Source organism: Rhodamnia argentea, chromosome 2 (assembly GCF_020921035.1).
Source record: "Rhodamnia argentea isolate NSW1041297 chromosome 2, ASM2092103v1, whole genome shotgun sequence".
In the NCBI taxonomy this organism is placed as follows: domain Eukaryota; kingdom Viridiplantae; phylum Streptophyta; class Magnoliopsida; order Myrtales; family Myrtaceae; genus Rhodamnia; species Rhodamnia argentea.
Window position 1 is genome coordinate 4,264,042 of NC_063151.1, and position 16,391 is coordinate 4,280,432.

Here is a 16,391-nt window from a genome sequence, read left to right on the forward strand (position 1 = left end):
GCCCACGGGGATGGCGGCCATAGCCTTGCCAACTGCAGGCGAAGGCTGTCGGCCCTTCCTAGTGGCTAGCGAGCTCTAACGACCCTCGCTGGGCATAGTGGGTAACAAAAACAATAATGAAAGCAAGGAAAAGAAAAATAATAATTCGCAAAATATTAAAATGCTATGAAAAATTGTACACATCAGTGCCATCCAAGCCACGTAGGATGGACGGTGTTCGTGTCGATGACTTTCGATCGAAATTGGCTGGATGAACTAAATTGACACGAGTGTATTTAGGACTCAATCGATAAAAAAAAATGATTTAAGATTGAATTGACACAATTGCAATATGTTTACAACTTTTTTTGATAATTTTTTCTTTTCATTTTTTGATAAACAAATGGAGCCTTAGTGTTAAGGGGTATGGAACACTAAGGACCTCCTATACCGATACCATATAAGATTTCGCGCAAAATTAATATTAAACTATTCTAAAAGTTTGAACTATTAGAACGAATGAGTGATTTAGCATTTAAATATTTTAATCGATGGAGCTAAACTCGGGGTTCCCTTCAATCCACGTTCTATATGGATGGATCATGGTACTTGCCTCGTAAGAAGAGAGCAAAATAGACTGCTTCTAAAACCCTAGTCTTGCACCTACTCATGGGGGTCACGCATGAAACGTGAGACTGCCCCCGCCGAGTTTGCATGTGGAATTATTTCCCTGTCCATACAATGATCGCCCCCATCGCCATTGGCCGTCCACAATTTTTTTTGTACCATACTACGTTTGTAGAGCCACCACAATCTCTCTCTCTCTCTCTCTCTCTCTCTCGTAGAAACTTTACTTATGTGCTAAAATGGATGGATTTGGGTTAAGCTATTTCTTTTCATAAACCCAGCGCATTTCGAGCTCATCCGACCCCATCGACTCCCTTCGGGAAAAAGATTTATCAACTTCTTAAGAACAACATATATAACACATGTTGGTCCTAACTCCGCTTGACGCGAGCATTGAAATGTAAAATGCCCACTTGAAACCTTGACTATTGGCTTTGGACTTTGCTAATGTAACTGTCTTCTAGTTACTAATTAATTTTTTTTGTGGCTCAAAATATATTGTTAATCTCATATTAAATTAAAGACAGTCACATAATCATTTCTTATTATCTTTGGAAATATCTCAATCCCAAACATCCTTTTTTATGCAAAGTACTTAGTTCACGAGTCTACCACTTAGAAAATTAGTAAAGCACCTTCCTCCGTAAGGACTAGAGTACCATATGCTCGGTGGCTTTACTTTCCTTCTTTATATCCTATACACTTATGGAGTAGGTTGGCCTAGGGTATGTGCTCTAAGGTTCGCATCCAATTATCAAGTTCAGCCCTGAAAATTATGTTTACTTGAGTCGTTATCATCTAAGCTCCTTATACTACATTAATTTTTATCGCGTTTTTAAGAAAATTGCTCCAGCATTGCCGACGTCATTTTCTCGTATAACGATTGATTACGTCCCCCTTTTTTTTTTGTATAGTAGGATGACAAGGAGGATTAACCAGAGTTAGCGATGTTTTTCCGAGCTTTTATCATGGGATTTTCACATCCGCTGCTGAATGTTCAGTTTTAGAGATCAATTACTCCATATTATTCATGGAAAAATAAAATTGAAATCGGGGAGCCCGCTAATGTCGCGAATTAAACTTGTGATCCCCGTGAAAGTTAATTATGTCGGATGCTCCATAATAGTATGTCTAGGCAGTCTAGCCCGTATTTTCTCCTACCAACTCCATCAGAGAGCAAAGCGAAACGTTAAGACCTCTCGAGCACGATCCACGTGGCACGCATATAGGTATTAGTCAACCGACACCATCCGATCTGGCAACCGAAATTCCAGATGACCGTCCGTCAAGCTAAGCATGCCCGCACCTGATCCGGACCTCCCAAATCCCCAGTGTAGTGTGGTGTGACCCTGCATGGACCGCGAACTAGACACGTTAGTAAGCGAAGAAAAAGGTGGAGGCCCCCGAAAAAGGCGAAGGCGCGCAACGGCGGCGTTTCTCGAGGATGCTCGGGGCGCGTGGGGGCCAGGGAAGCTTCCCCATCCGTCCGACGTGGCCGACACGTCGGAATTCTCGACGCTTCTTCTCCGAGGCGGCGAGCGAGGCGAGGGGAAGGACAGAGAGAGACCTGCGGAGCCGTCGATCTTGCGGAATGACGCGAAATGAAGATGGGTTGTTGCATATGTAAATGCGAGTGCGATTTATCGCAGGAGACCGTTCTTGGTGGTAAATGCATTGAATTGAAGCGAGATTTTTGTAGAGCGAGCGAGTCAGGGTGGGTGTGCAAGAGAGAGATATTTGGGATCAAGTTAGTGCTCGGGAATCAAAGCGGAATTATCAGTTATCAGTTTCTTGAGGGAAAGAGGAGGTTGTTCCCGTTTCTTCTCCATCTCGCATCCACACTCTTTGCTCTGTTCCTTCTTTCGTTTTTTTGAATTTGGGGGGGTTTGAAACCAGATAGCTCTTTTTCTCTTCGTGTCAAAGCTCAGATTTTTGCGCTTGCGTGTACTTCTTCTTCTAGTATGGCTGGAATCTTTGTATGCTGGGAATAAATTTTTGGTGGTTCTCGGGTCTGATGCGCCTACCTGTGGACTGCGACTGATTGGGGAAGATCCCACATTCATAACTGCGAACAATTAAGGGATTGATTTGGATTGATTTGGAAGAGATGGGTGTTTTAGACGGACCCATCTCTGTACATTCCGGAATTTATGCATGAATCAAGATTTACTTCTTTCACGAGTGTCTTGAGAGCAACCCCTTCATCTTTTTGTTTTGTTTTTTGTTTCTTTTGCACTTGTACGAATGCTTGCTGAATGAACCCTTTTAGTCTCTCTCTCTCTCTCTCTCTGATTAATTTGTCGACGAATCAGATTCTCAGAACACGAGGAGCGAGTTGCTCTTCTTTTTGGTCCCATCTTTACCATCTTCCCTCTTTCTAACATCTCTCTCCAGTTAATATGCACTGCTGCTTGCTTCGGTACATCTCCATCTCGCTCTCTGTGCCAAAGCCAACACTTTTGCCCTGTATTCAACATTTTTCTTCCCTTTTGTGCTTTTCATGTAACTCTTTATGGAAAAACTCCAGTCCTCTGATCTCAAGCGCTCCTGCTTTTCAGAGTCGCATATTCGTGCACAACACGGAGAAGAGAAGAGAAGAGAAGAGAAGCGAAGCGGTAGATCTGGTTCCGGGTCGTTCGGCTTCTGGAGGCGTTTCTCAGACGCGGCAACTTCTTGTGAGCCAACGAAGCCGCTTTCACTAAAAATCAGGGGGAAAGTCGTGGGGGAGAAACAAGTTTGCAGAAAGAAAAATTTAAATGAGAGCTCTGTCGTTATTGTCTTACTCGCGTCGACTCAGTAATGGACAAGACTCGCGACGTGATGCGTAAGGCCAGTCGGTCCTCGCCTGCAAAGCGACACTTCGATGATCAACTTCCCCGAACTCACCATAGCGCCAACACCAACGACAACGATAACATCTTCTCTGGTAAATTCCAACCCCACTTCCAATTGATAATAACGAAAATTGAAAATTGGCGTGTTGTTTTATTTTTTGAACTGCCAGATTTCTGGTCCAAGCAATTTACATGTCCTTTTCTCGCGTCGAAACAGAACTGCCATTTGTGGCGTTTTTGTCGTTTCAGTTCTGTGTGGACTCGTGTCCGGTCCGGCGATAAGAGGTTTTTGCTAAGATAATGCTCTTGTTTTTCTCATCTGGTGGTGGTGGCGGGGTGCTTTTCTTTTTCTCGTAGCTTTGGAGAGGTTGAAGAGAGAGAAGAAGCTCAAGAAACTGAGCTCTGTTTGCGAAAAGAGTAGGAGCTTCGTGGGCGGTGAGATGAAGAAGGGCTCTGATGTGTCCCCCAGAGAAGAAGATGGGGTCGAATTTGTTGGTGCTGCGAAGAAATTGAAGCTTCCCAGGAAGGTGTTTCTCCATCTTGAAGCTGCTGTTAAAGTTCTTGTTCCCTCTTCACCATCTTCTCCTCTTTTCATTTTTCTTGCCTCTGCTTGAGAATTTTGTGATATAATGCATGCGAAAGTGAAATGGGCCGTCGACTTGTTTTCGATTCTTGAATTCGGACTATAAATTCATGTCGAATCGTGTGGCAATTGACGTCTTTAACATGTGGTCGGTTGTACAGCTGCTGGGCGACTGCAATGCCGTCGACAAAGCCTCTGTTCCACGGAAGCTCCGGTCAGGTGTGCTTATTTTCCTTCCCTCCTTTGCTTGCGAGCCATAAAAGCGTTTGTCTTTGCATCTTCTGCGTTGGAGTTTCCCATATTCTCTATTGCCCCTATCTTTTTGCTTGTATTAATTGATTGGTTGTGCCATTATGCTTCACATTAACTGCTTGGAGACCCCACTTGGTGTTTAAATTCAGCTGCTTTAGGTGGGTCTTGTGAGAAGTTTCTCACTTTTGTTTGTGCGCTCAAGTTTGATGGATTGGAACTGAAGCAAAATTGAAAGCTTCATTCTTTATTTTCCTTTTTTGCCTTTCCCACTTTTGCCCTTTTTTGTTTCTTTTAATGGACGCAAGATTCTTGCGTGCTTTCTCTAGTCACGCAGTAATTTACTGTTTCCTTTGCTGCGACTTTTCAAGTGCATCGATGCTCTTAAAAATGATGGTGTAACGTTTGAGATTTGTCCTCTTTTCTCTATCTGAACTTTACTTTTTCCCTGGAGATGACCTTTTCTTTTCCATGGGACGCAAAAGTTTGAGATGAATAGGAAAGTGAAGGAAAGACGTCACTTGATTGATATCTGAGGCATCTGCTATGTGGATAACTTTGCTTTGCATTCACAGCCATGAAGAAACGCAACCGTGAATCTCTCTCTAAAACTTTGCCTGATTCGAAGAAGATGAGTCATTCAGTACGTGGAGGCGAATCGCACAAAAAGAATGGTGTAAAGAAGTTCAAAGTGAGCTGTAAATTTAGTATATTTCCTTTTCTTTTCTTTTTTCATGTTCTTTGTTGAGAACTGAAGACTGGATAGAACAATCACTTTTCATTAACACTTGAAGTTGGTTCTATAGATTCTGTTGCATACATTTGCTCTATTTGCGACCATAGATTCTTGGGACCAATTACATGTCTAACGGATACTACTTTCGCAGAAGGAAAGAAATTCAGGCTGGTCCCTGAGAGCCGCTGTTTCTGGGTCCATGACAAAAGATGAGGAGGAAGTGGCCGAGGCCTTGTATGCATTGGCTGGTATATCTCCCAACAATGCCACTAATGATAACGCATCTGGCGGCGATTCTTTGAAAGATGATCGTTCAGGAGCTGTGCCTGAAGTTACAGAAGGTTCAACACTCTCAAAAGGTTTGCCATAATAATCTTGTCCTGCGTCTTTAGATTATTTTATCTTTTAATGCATTTACTGATGTGCCATTTACCAAATTCCGCAGTTGCACAAGGAGATTTGAACTCCGATCTCCTGGCTACTGGAGATAATGACAAGAAACCATCTAAAGAAACCACAGAAACCATTTCTTTGAGTGAACCTAATTTGAACGAACGGCATGTATTGCTAGGCAGCACGGACCACCTTAATGGTTCTAATATTATTACTGAAGCTAAACTGCAACAAACACCTCTGTGGTCTAATAAGAGTGAACAAAGCTATGAGAAATTGCACAGTGCTTGCGATTTGGGCTTCACAACCAAGTTTGGCCTTGCCTATCGGTAAGATGTATTCCAGCAAACTATAACTCTCTCTCTCTCTCTCTCTCTCTCCACCGTCTATCCTGAAATTCTTTGTTGTACTCAGGATTAAGCAGCCTGATGAGATGTCTTGCTCACTCTCTCCGGGAAAGCAGGAAAATAATTACCCCCTGGTGAGCATGATGATCTCATTTGATCTTTCCATAGTGAGTAACTTTTGATGAAAATGGAGTGACGAAAAAATTACATTTTCAGACATCGATTACTGGAAACCAATTGGAGCACCAGGACATGGTCAAGGACTCCGAGAATGATTGTATGTAGGACTGCCAATGTCTCGCTATCTTGTTTTGTTGTTTTAACTGAGCTTTTCTAAATGGGAATTAGTAGTTGGTTCTGTGATTAAAGGTACCGCCTGGTCGCTGTGCGCGTCATCTACAACGTTGAGTGAGGCCAACATTCTCTTGCAGTGAGTTCTTTTACCTTTTCTATTTTGGCCCTTCCCAATCCGTACCTTTCCTTCAGTTTCTCTTCCATTCTAGACTATTACTCTTCCATCCTCATTCTCTCTGTCACCACACAGGTCTCGTCCGGTCAAGATGCCTCCCTGGTTGGACGCTGCTGTCTGTTCTATGAAGCCAGGCTCAGTGGATACATGCTTGTCAACCCAAAAGGTGAAAAAGGACATGTCATCTACATTGATCCCATTTGCTTCCGAGTTGTAATTGGCTAGTTAACCGAAAGATGCTTGTTTCACAGGTTTTCCAGACATCGGTTGATAAAAGGCCTTGGAAGAGGTGTGCAGCTCATGTGCAGATATGTCATCTCATTCGGCTATTACAAGTGGAAGAGAGTAAAGACAGCCTGCTAAAGCCTAAGCAAATAAAACAAGACGAAGTCAGGAAGCCGGAACAATTTGCCCTAACCAGCCTCAATGGGTTTCACGATGTCTTTTCTGGTACCGGCATAGAGTCGGACACTAAAAGGAGACTTGATGAGGTTAGAAGTGTTACTCTTCTGCCAAAGAACCACATTCGAGATAGGCAGGTCGCATGTCCACCTTCAATAGTCCCCAAATCAGAGAAGCAGGTCGGCTCATCATGTCTTCCTTCATTCACCTTCACTATTTTTTTCCCTTCTTTCCCTTCGTTCTTATTCCTGATCAGTCTCTGCAGGCTTTCGATTTCCTGTCTCTGTCTGCTGGTGGTGGTGGGGTCAATTCCAGGAATACTATTGGAGGTGCTGGACGAGTAGACAATTCAGAAGCTCGGACCCAACTCAGTTTTCCTTACATAGATTCTCTTACTCAACGACATGTCTCCATGGGTCAAAATCGTTATTTGTCTGCTTACTGCGACCAGCTCTCGGCAGTAGCATTGCAGCAGGTTTGCTTCTTGCTAGGAACCTTCATCCATTGTCTATAATCGAATCATGATATGTCAACAATCAGCTTGCCATTTTGTTCTAGGGCCAGATGCAGCTACCTGGCTTCCTCGGCAGTTCGGGATATCCATCTGCGCTTAGCAGGCCAATGTTTTCGGCAAAGGAACAGCAACATCAACAGCTGCTTTGGGCAGCTCAATTCTCAGCTCAGTGCAAGGCTGTGGCTGTGGCTAATTCCAAGACCATGGCTCAGTATCCTAGTTGGCAAGGTGAAATACAAGGGAGTCCTACCCTGATCCCACGTGCTCAAGCAGTCCTTCCTCCTCCACCTTCTGCACTCGAAATACTCGGCCCTAAATACACTCCCATGCCGAATCATCTTCATCACCAGCTTCCTTCCCTTAATTCGTCAATGCCTCATCACGACATGAAAAGGCAAGACCGCCATCCCCATTCTGTTTACCAAGAAACCACGGCCCGGTTCTACACTGGTGGCTCATTGCCATTGCAGCTACTGTGCAACGAGCGCCTTTGAAATGAGGTACAGGGCTTTGAACTGAGCCGCTGGATGGCTCTTCAACTTCGAGATGAGCAAATAGAAGTTGAGCTCCCGTGGACAAATGTGTGTAGGAATCTGGTCAGTGGCCATTATCGACCAGTTGAAGTAGCAGTGAAGAATGAGGATGCACTTGTCTGCAAGTGGGCATAATGAATGCCGCCATTACATAACTCGACCCTTATAGATGCGCGGAAGTGAGATTGATTGGAGGAAACTCGAGGCTTCGGCGGCCACATTAACAGAATTTCTACGCATAAGAGGTGGCTGGACCTTTGAAAAGATCCATTTCTTGGTGCTGGAGTCGTATCTCGTTGGGCTGACAGAGAAGCTACAGTTTCTCTCTTTATTTTGACAGCTTCTGCGAAGTTGAGTCAATCTCATCTACATATAGAGCCAATTTGTCTCCCCGTTCTTCCACATATGATGTACGGGTCAGGCACTCTGGCTCAGGTTAATACTTTTGTTAGAGGCACTAAAGCTGAAGGAAAGACTCGGGAGGAAGAGGAACTATTCTTCAAATGCTTTTAAATATGCTTGTATGGAGTCTAAGTAGAGAGCTTGAAGTTTCGAAAGTTAAAACGGTAGGACATTTCTTTTTGCGAACCTTAGATATATTTCACATGTATATATTTCGATGCCGATCGATTTTCATATACTTCACGCGTGCATGTTTTGATGATGATCATCGTGTCGGCGGCAGGGAGGATTCGAAGTCAGCTCTCAATTAGGGGCTTAAAAAATCTATGTTCCTCACATTGGTAATGAACTGTGATGAGAAGAGATGGCCATCTAGTAGGTCTTAAACAGTTACATGAAGTGATATGGTAGTGGATACTCCTGAGGGAGGTCGGGTTCGGGTCTCGACTTTTATCGACTTGAGCACATTTTCCAGACCAACTTTTCACGGATACCTCGGGCGTACCTTGAAGGATAGGGCTAGAGGATCGTCCTTCCCCCTTCTTCGACAATCGTTTGTTCAAAATCGTGTCATATATGATAGGACTCCTTTGTGATGATGCACGAGGTCCCTGCAATCAATGATGGGATGTCTAGGTATGTCCTTTTATTACTCTTGAACTAGCAGAAGCTAACTTAAGGAAAGCCGAAGGCAAGAGAGGTTTGGGTTCGGGTTCGTGTGCCCCTCATTCGAAAACCTACGCTTCTAGAGCCCTTTTCACGGAGTTTAGGTCTGGAAGCGGCTGTAATAGTTCAAATACGACATTACATATAGCTGATGAAGAGCCACCAGAGATCCATAAGATGAAGAAGACACTTGACCCACCAGCTCTGTTCACCTTGGAAATCTTTTAACAGAATTCCAGTGAAGTGGAAGCCAAGAAAAGGAGCCTCTCTTCCCCATATTCTTGTTGCTCCCTCTCCTACCCTTGACCAAATCTCTCTCCCACAACCTGCAGCCACCCTCCTCTGCTTTTCTCCTCCCATCTCTCTCTCTCTCTCTCTCTTAAAACCTTAATAAAAAGCTCATCCTTGTGGCCACCTTTCACCATCTCTCTCTCTCATGGACTCTGGAGGAGAAAATGAGAGGGCGGAGATCGACACGAGACCGCCTTTCCGGTCAGTGAGAGAGGCGGTCTCGCTGTTCGGTGAGCAGGTTCTAGCAGGGGAGGTCTATGCCGGTAACAAAACCAAAGAAGTAAGTTCAAAGCTGCTGTTAAACATGTCGCGAATCTCTTTCAGTGATTTGCTCACAAGCTAGTGTCACTTTCTGCCTGGTTTCCATGTCTACTTAATTACCACACATCATTAGCGCTTCTTCTACTTTAAGCTGGCTCTCATGTCGGGTCATAGAAGTCATGACATCTGGTCACTGATTGCCGTTTCGATTCGATGGTGACATGTTTCGGTGCGTTGAATTCTTTTGAAAGGGATTAAACAACAGGCAATGACAATGACCATTATCTATGTTTTTTCAATAATTGTTCAAGGTGCGCAATTTATTAACCAAGTTTTCATAGCGTACTCGCTTCCAATTAATACTAAACTGGAACTTTATTAGGGGATCAATAAACGCTTTGGCTTTCAGTTTAACAGGATTCCTGTTAACTAGAAGTAAATGCAATTAAAAGCAAGCATCCGAATTGTACCTTACAAAGAATTGGTTCCAAGTGGATTGCTAATCAGATTAACTTTCATTGCTACTCTTTTGCGACCAAGTCGGGTCCACTAGATAAATGCTATGCAATGGCTGGATTGTGTGATAGTCCCACTGACACTTTAGGGTCATTCGGCTGGTCGGATAAGTGGTTGAGCAGATTGAATTGTAATCCGAAATTATTTGTTACGCCTCTAGGTCGGAGGAGCCTCCAGGATTGGGAGAATCACAGCAGAATTGGAAGAAGCCAAACAAAGGCTCGAGGAGGCGAGAGAAGATGGCGTGCGAATGGCCAACCACCTCTCCTCTCTGGAACAAGAACTCGAGCGCACGAAGCAAGAGCTGGCGCTGCTCAAGAAGCAGCAACCCGACAAGCACCTCATCAACATGATGGCTGAATCGGAAGGAGAAGAAGAAATGAAAGACGTCAAGTCCGTCGAAGCTCCGTCCGAGTCCGAGCTCGCGGAAGCGCTGTGGTTCGACGAGGAGAAGACGGGTTTTCACGAGAAAAGGTACGTGACGTTCGCCGACCGAGTGCTGACTCCACAGAGCGACGACGAGGCGTGGCAGGGACATGCTTCAATAGGGAACAACAAGATGAAGAAGAAGAAGAATAAGCCGTTGATTCCGCTACTCGGAGAGATCTTGTCCAAGAGAAAAGGACGTTCTCATCAACAAGAAGTGGCATCGGTCCGAGGCTGGAAGTAAATTATTTTCCCGTCTTTTTGACGCCCTCTTAATGTGTTTGGCAAGCTTTGGTAGAGAAGGACGTGGCGATTTAAGAGCTGTTAATTTGCTGGCCGGATTGATGTGTGGAATTCGAGCCGTATTCCAATGATCATGTATTCTCTGGTGTATTTGAGCAAAAAAAAAATAAATGTTATATTCTACAACTAAACGTGCTCTCGGATTTCACTTATCATTATGACTTAATTGACCAAAAAAAATATATATTTAAGACCGAACTGGCACAATTGCAATATGTTTATATTTTTTTATATATAGTTCTTTCTATTGTCAAGTGTCAAGTCTTGAGGATCGATCCGTGCTCTACCAAATGTAGATTCTCGTCCAAGTTGCCTTTAAAATCAATAACACAAGCCCGTAATAGTCTCCAATGTTTGTATAATTCTTTCCGACTTTCCGTTTTGTTTGCGGGTGAAAAGCAGTATTATATTAGAGTTTAGTCCCTAAGGCAGATCGAAAACTCTTCTAGAAGTTCGCCATAAACCTTGAATCTCGATCCGACGGTATCGTTACCGGCAAAGGAAGAAGAGGCCGAAAGAAGCAGCAGCTTAGGGCGCGCATGGTAACACTTCTACTTCTGGATTTCTCTGCCGTAAGTCAATCCGGCAGGGAAATCCGTTTGGTAAAAACCTTGCCGAAGTAGAAATCCGTTTGGTAAAAAAATTGACTTCTGGTAGGATTTTCAACTTCTGGTAGAATTTTGAACTTCCGGCAAGATTTTTTGCCAACTTTGAGAAGTAATTTTTTTTTACTTCTCTACCTTAGAATCACTTCTTCGATCACATTGACCTCCACCGACCTCCCATTGCCGGCCGCCGCCCACCGGGTCGCCCACCGCCGGTCGCCCGCCGCCCGCCGCGGTCGCCCACCGCCCTCCGCCGCGGCCGGTCGCCCGCCGGCGAAGATTTTGTTAATAATGTTCTAGAAGTAGAAATTTTCAACCATAATCAAACGAATTTTTCTGATCGGAAGTTAATCTGAAGTAAAAGTAGAAAAATCAGCTTCGACTTTGAATGAGAAGTTGAGAAATCAACTTCTGGTGCGAAGTTGAGAAGTTGATCAGAAGTGTTACCATGCGCACCCTTAGTATCTCTGAGTTCTTGCGCTAGAATTGTGATAGTCCAATTTCACATGTAAATAAACACACACCATTTTGGTGCTCTTCGGACCTACGGACCTAGTTTGCTTTCGGACTAAGTAAAGTTTTCATATGTTTGGTGTTTGACACCTAATTTACTTTCGGACTTAGTGATATTTTTAGTTCGAAAGGGCTTTCGTTCACTCTCCGTAAAAGCTCGTTTATCCCGATTGCAGAATTTAGAGAAGCTTTGGAAGAAGAATGCGAAAAAGCTCTAGAAAGAAGCTCCGAGACAAAAATGATTTGTATTTGTCGTTGGATGATAAAAAATGAAGGGAGAACACCTTCTTATAGAAGGCCTCTCGCTACTACCGATCATATCTCGATCCAAATATTAAAATCACTTCTTCCCGTCTACTCAACTACCGACATTAAGTAAGATAGTTCTAACGCACGGGACAATTGCTGTATCGTCCGCCCTTGAAAATATTTTAGAGAACCCCTAAAAAAGTCTAGGAAACTTTGCGCCACGAAAATCTCAGTCCGTGACACTATAGTAGCACATGAAATTTCGGTTGAAATTAATTTTTTGTCACTGCCTCCCCATTAACCTGAGATTTCGGGAAGATGCCCGGTAAACGTGAGACCGCTAACATCATCTACGATTGATCTTCCCTTTTTATTGGTGAAAGTTACATGATCCCATCGAGGGACTACTCGCTGAAAGAGCTAGGAAAATGGAGATATGGAAGACTACGTAAGCGCTCGATGACGACCGGAATCGAGGATAAAAAAATAAAATTTTTCTGACCAAATGTGAGAATAGTGAGAATTATCAGTAAATGATTCGGATGAAAACGTGGACTCTTGATACCATTTCAAGGTCAGAATGCGACTAGTGCAAGTCAACAACCACTATAAAGCCATCCTGCCTGATTAAGTCAACAACCACTATAAAGCCATCCTGCCTGATTAAGTTATTCTCAAAGAGAATTTCGTTTCCCCATTTCGACCCCACACGTGTTCAAACGCTCTCTCGGTATGAAGTACCACCATAACTAGGTTCACAGCAAAGAGCGATAAACCTCGTACCTACAATGTCACGAGATGCAACCGCCTAACTGCCGAACAGGCCCTTTTACTTTTATCAGTGAGGGATGTCCAAAAACAAAGGCAATGTAAAGAATGAGAGCCACAGGACAACAAATTTACATCAACATCATCATTATCATTGGTTCCAAAACCAGTTCTGGTCCACCAACCAACTAAATTCTACCTTCGCAAGCCCAACCATCAAGAAGTCTCCGAATCCGTTTCCTTTCTGCCTGGAGCAGAACGGGTTTTCCTCAGTCTGGTACCTGTTCGGCGGAGCGTCTCTTCCATCACCGTTTCTTTCGGGGGAGGATTGCCGTTTTCAGTCGAGGTGGATGGCTGGGCTTCAATCTGTTTAGCTGCAGCTTCACCAGTTGCTGGTTGGGTGGCATCTTCCGAAACACTGGCTGTCTTAGGAGCTGGTGGAGCCGACGGCGAAGGAGCTGCTTTGGGCACATTCAAAGGACCTGCCACTTCTGCCACATCCTTTTGCTCCTGCATCGATGATGTACTTGAAGTAGGAGATGGCGGCTCCTCGTTCTCAACCTGAACTTTGGGAGTGGGTTTGCAATTTGCAGCAGAACGCGCTGGGCGACCTCTATTGCCTTGCTGTGGTGGCTGTAACTTACGATGTCAGATAGTTATTGCTTAAAACAAAAGCATTTTGTGTAGTTTGATATGATTCCTGATATGATAAGAACATCACAACTCATGGATCAGCGACCTGATCGTGATTCAGATACAAAAGAAAAGACTCTTGTGTTCTTCTAGGAAAGAAAAGAAACTCATCCAATTAAAGCGCTGACTGGAAGATCAAAGCACCTACTTAATCTCATGTAGTTAGCCAAAGCAAGTCAAATTTTTTCTTACATCAAATTGAGTATCACGTATTGCTAAAAGCTTTGGGAACTCTCACATCAGGGTTTCCCCATATAAACATAGGAAGATCCTGGCATCTTTTCTCACACTTGAGAGTGTGACATCAAGTCCTAGTTATCACCAACTAGGACATGAGGTCCGAATTCCTAAGAAACAGTCGAGTCCATAATTTCACAGCACACAGAACTTGTTTGATTAAGAGTAGGACATTTACGTATGATACCTGGGCAGGGCGTGGCACTGGCGTTGACTGGGAAGCTATATACTGCAAAATATCAAAAACTCTCGTCTGACCATAGCTCGCAGCTCTTTGCCAGTACATAACTGCAAAGTCTCCAGCTCGAGTCCTCAGTTCTAACAAGTTGCGATCAATGTCATTCTCATGCTTTGCAACATAAGGTCTGAAGAATGAATCATAGACATAGGTCGTTCCCTGTTTGAAATCACACATGAAGGATAAGAACATATGGTTTTACCGAGTTTGACTCTGAGTGATCAAAGACAGACTCAGTCATTGAAAAAGGAGAAAGAAATTAAAAGCAAGAATTTACATATTAACGAGCCAATAGGCCATCAATGTCAAGAAAGTTACATACCATCGTTTTAGGATACCAGAGATATATAAAGAACGCCAGCTTGGCTTCACTGTACATAGGAACCCTTCAATAGGAAACAAAGAAAAGAGAGAGACCAGTATAAGAACCCAGTGGCAGCAGTCAAAGAATAAAAATGCATTCAGAATGCTGATTTTAATTCCATACCATGAGACAAAAGTATCCCCGATTCTCTCGCAAACTGTCAAAACAGCTACTAAAATCCTGCAGCTCGTAAGCAAGAAAAATTACAATGAGAGATATTGCCCATAACATTAAGGACACAAACAGCAATTTCAGTAAGGCCAGGTACCAGTATTGGCACCAAAAGCGAAGTTGCTCGATCTCAGGCCTATTCTTTTCAACAGTCTTGTAGCACTCATACGCTGGATAGGCATAGCCAAAGACCAATCTGACAGCGAGTGAGAGCTAAAAGTTAATATTTACCATCAAACCAACAAGTTCCTTCACAAATTTTCAGAAAAAAAGGAAGAAAGAAAGAAAGAAAGAAAGGAGGATTATCTGAAATACATACACCAGTCCTCTGGTAAGAAAGGATCCAATCATGTTGTAGACCTACCTACATGAGGAGAAACTAAAAATAGCTCAGTTCCAATCACACTAAACATAGTCTAGCTGAGATAAAGTTTGCAGGAATCTATACACATATTAATCATGATGAATATCAATTTCTGAACCAGTAAGGTGCTAACTATGCTGTGAAGAACCCGATGTTCTAAGCTAAACTACACATTTATGCCTCTTAAAATTCACTTATTTCGAGGGAATTCGCTCTCTGCAACTAAATAGAGCCGGAACAGAGAAATTCTCTCCACAGTGTGCCTACGGGTTTAATTAAGCTGAATCCAAATCTAACAGGCGAAAAAACGAGACAGCTGCAAAGACATTGCTCTCTCAGTTTCCTTCATTTCCTCAGCATCCGAATAGATTAAGCCACAGAAAATCGGAAAACGCGAGATTTGAGAAAGGAAACAAACAAACACTGTCAAATAGACACCAAATAGACACAGAAAACAAAAGAAAATTAGGGCAAGAAATTGGCCGGAATATCTCAAAAACATACAGAAGGCCATTACGCAACAAAAGTTGCTCCACTCGAGAACATGACTTAAGAATAAAATCCTAAACGCATCGATCCAGATCGACTCATCGGAATCCGGGAGCCCGAGGCAACGGTGAAAGTTTAGCACGGAATAGCCATTGCAGCAGAAACAAAGACTACTACGACAAATCTCGTGAAATCTACTCAGCAAGTTATCCTAACAGTGCTCCGAACTACCACACGAAAAATGAACTCCGGCCGGGAATCAGTTCGCACCTCCGATTACAGTTTCGAGAGAACGCAACGGAGCGAACCAGAGCAACGAGAAACCGAAAGTCAAAACGAGCGCGAGAGCTCGGGAGTTCCACGACGAAGCAAGCAGAGATCAAATTGCCAATGAGAGCGAGAGGGCTCGCAGGAGCGGGGTCCGAATCGGCGCCGTGGAGACGCTCCGGCGAACCGTTGCGATGTCGGCGGCGAGAAAGGAACGCCCACGCAGGGAGAGGGAGAGAGAGAGACTAAGCACCGGTCCTGAGGAGTTTTTGAAAATGGTCTCGGGTATAACTCCAACTTCATTCTTAGTCTCTCTTTTTTTTCTTTTTCTTTTTCTTTTTTTTTTGCGGGTTGTGGATTATGTTTGGTGGGCCCGAAGAGCTCTTCAAAATGCAGAGGTGCGTATGATCAAAAGCGATCATGATGGTGGAGTGGATTTGACGGCTCGATCGCCGCTCCCCACTCACAACGGACGGTTGGCGTGTGGAGGCCGATGACGAGTCCGCACGGAGTTGTAACTAGACCGCGCTCGCACCCAATTGCTGCTCTCTCACGTAATTAAAGCCCCCTCTGTTCCTAACACATGCCATTAGGTATCTACGCCGATAAATTTAGCATAAAGACGATCTTACGTGTATTCTGCTTTTCTTTTCTGTTCGATTGGAGTAACGCAACAATTTTTGTGAGATTTAAGTGATAAATTATCATATCCTCATAGTCAAAATAGAATTTTTGATCAGATGCATTCAATTTTTACGTTTTCTTTGCATTAAATGCATTTTGATTTGGACATTCTGACTTTTCGAACCAGCGAAACATCGACATGGCGGACGTGCTCCGTCGGGAAATTTTGATTGGATTCCAACCCGAAGCGCATTTGTCGAAAAAAAAAATATAGGAGC

General features: G+C 43.6%; 3 protein-coding genes across 11 annotated transcripts in view; 2 read left to right on the forward strand and 1 right to left on the reverse strand.

The window, feature by feature from the left end:
- Positions 1 to 8,303, forward strand: part of LOC115748931 — a 34,163-nt gene extending 25,860 nt beyond the window's left edge. The window contains exons 2-16 of one of the 9 annotated variants that reach the window (XM_030685602.2): positions 2,403 to 2,413; positions 3,165 to 3,532; positions 3,798 to 3,967; positions 4,185 to 4,242; positions 4,848 to 4,963; positions 5,160 to 5,367; positions 5,454 to 5,730; positions 5,816 to 5,882; positions 5,965 to 6,025; positions 6,100 to 6,178; positions 6,293 to 6,383; positions 6,469 to 6,798; positions 6,885 to 7,094; positions 7,178 to 7,633; positions 7,723 to 8,303. In XM_030685602.2, coding sequence (XP_030541462.1) covers positions 3,406 to 3,532; positions 3,798 to 3,967; positions 4,185 to 4,242; positions 4,848 to 4,963; positions 5,160 to 5,367; positions 5,454 to 5,730; positions 5,816 to 5,882; positions 5,965 to 6,025; positions 6,100 to 6,178; positions 6,293 to 6,383; positions 6,469 to 6,798; positions 6,885 to 7,094; positions 7,178 to 7,627 — 2,244 coding nt within the window. In that variant the 5' untranslated portion in view covers positions 2,403 to 2,413; positions 3,165 to 3,405 and the 3' untranslated portion in view covers positions 7,628 to 7,633; positions 7,723 to 8,303. Of the gene's footprint in view, positions 1 to 2,402; positions 2,414 to 2,938; positions 3,073 to 3,164; positions 3,533 to 3,657; positions 3,968 to 4,184; positions 4,243 to 4,847; positions 4,964 to 5,159; positions 5,368 to 5,453; positions 5,731 to 5,815; positions 5,883 to 5,964; positions 6,026 to 6,099; positions 6,179 to 6,292; positions 6,384 to 6,468; positions 6,799 to 6,884; positions 7,095 to 7,177 lie in introns of those variants that run through there. The other 8 variants (XM_030685598.2, XM_030685603.2, XM_030685600.2 and 5 more) reach the window with 8 other exon arrangements.
- Positions 8,304 to 9,061: 758 nt separating this feature from the next.
- Positions 9,062 to 10,662, forward strand: LOC115748933 (WEB family protein At1g75720). Its single transcript, XM_030685606.2, has 2 exons — positions 9,062 to 9,305; positions 9,963 to 10,662. Exons 1-2 carry the CDS (start codon positions 9,171 to 9,173, stop codon positions 10,470 to 10,472), a joined length of 645 nt encoding a protein of 214 aa, XP_030541466.1. The 5' UTR covers positions 9,062 to 9,170; the 3' UTR covers positions 10,473 to 10,662.
- A 2,052-nt stretch (positions 10,663 to 12,714) lies between these two features.
- Positions 12,715 to 15,760, reverse strand: LOC115748966 (putative HVA22-like protein g). Its single transcript, XM_030685631.2, has 7 exons — positions 15,493 to 15,760; positions 14,689 to 14,733; positions 14,467 to 14,565; positions 14,322 to 14,378; positions 14,157 to 14,220; positions 13,784 to 13,993; positions 12,715 to 13,299 (listed from the first exon to the last, which is right to left on the reverse strand). Exons 2-7 carry the CDS (start codon positions 14,718 to 14,720, stop codon positions 12,883 to 12,885), a joined length of 879 nt encoding a protein of 292 aa, XP_030541491.1. The 5' UTR covers positions 14,721 to 14,733; positions 15,493 to 15,760; the 3' UTR covers positions 12,715 to 12,882.
- Between the last annotated feature and the right edge of the window lie 631 nt (positions 15,761 to 16,391).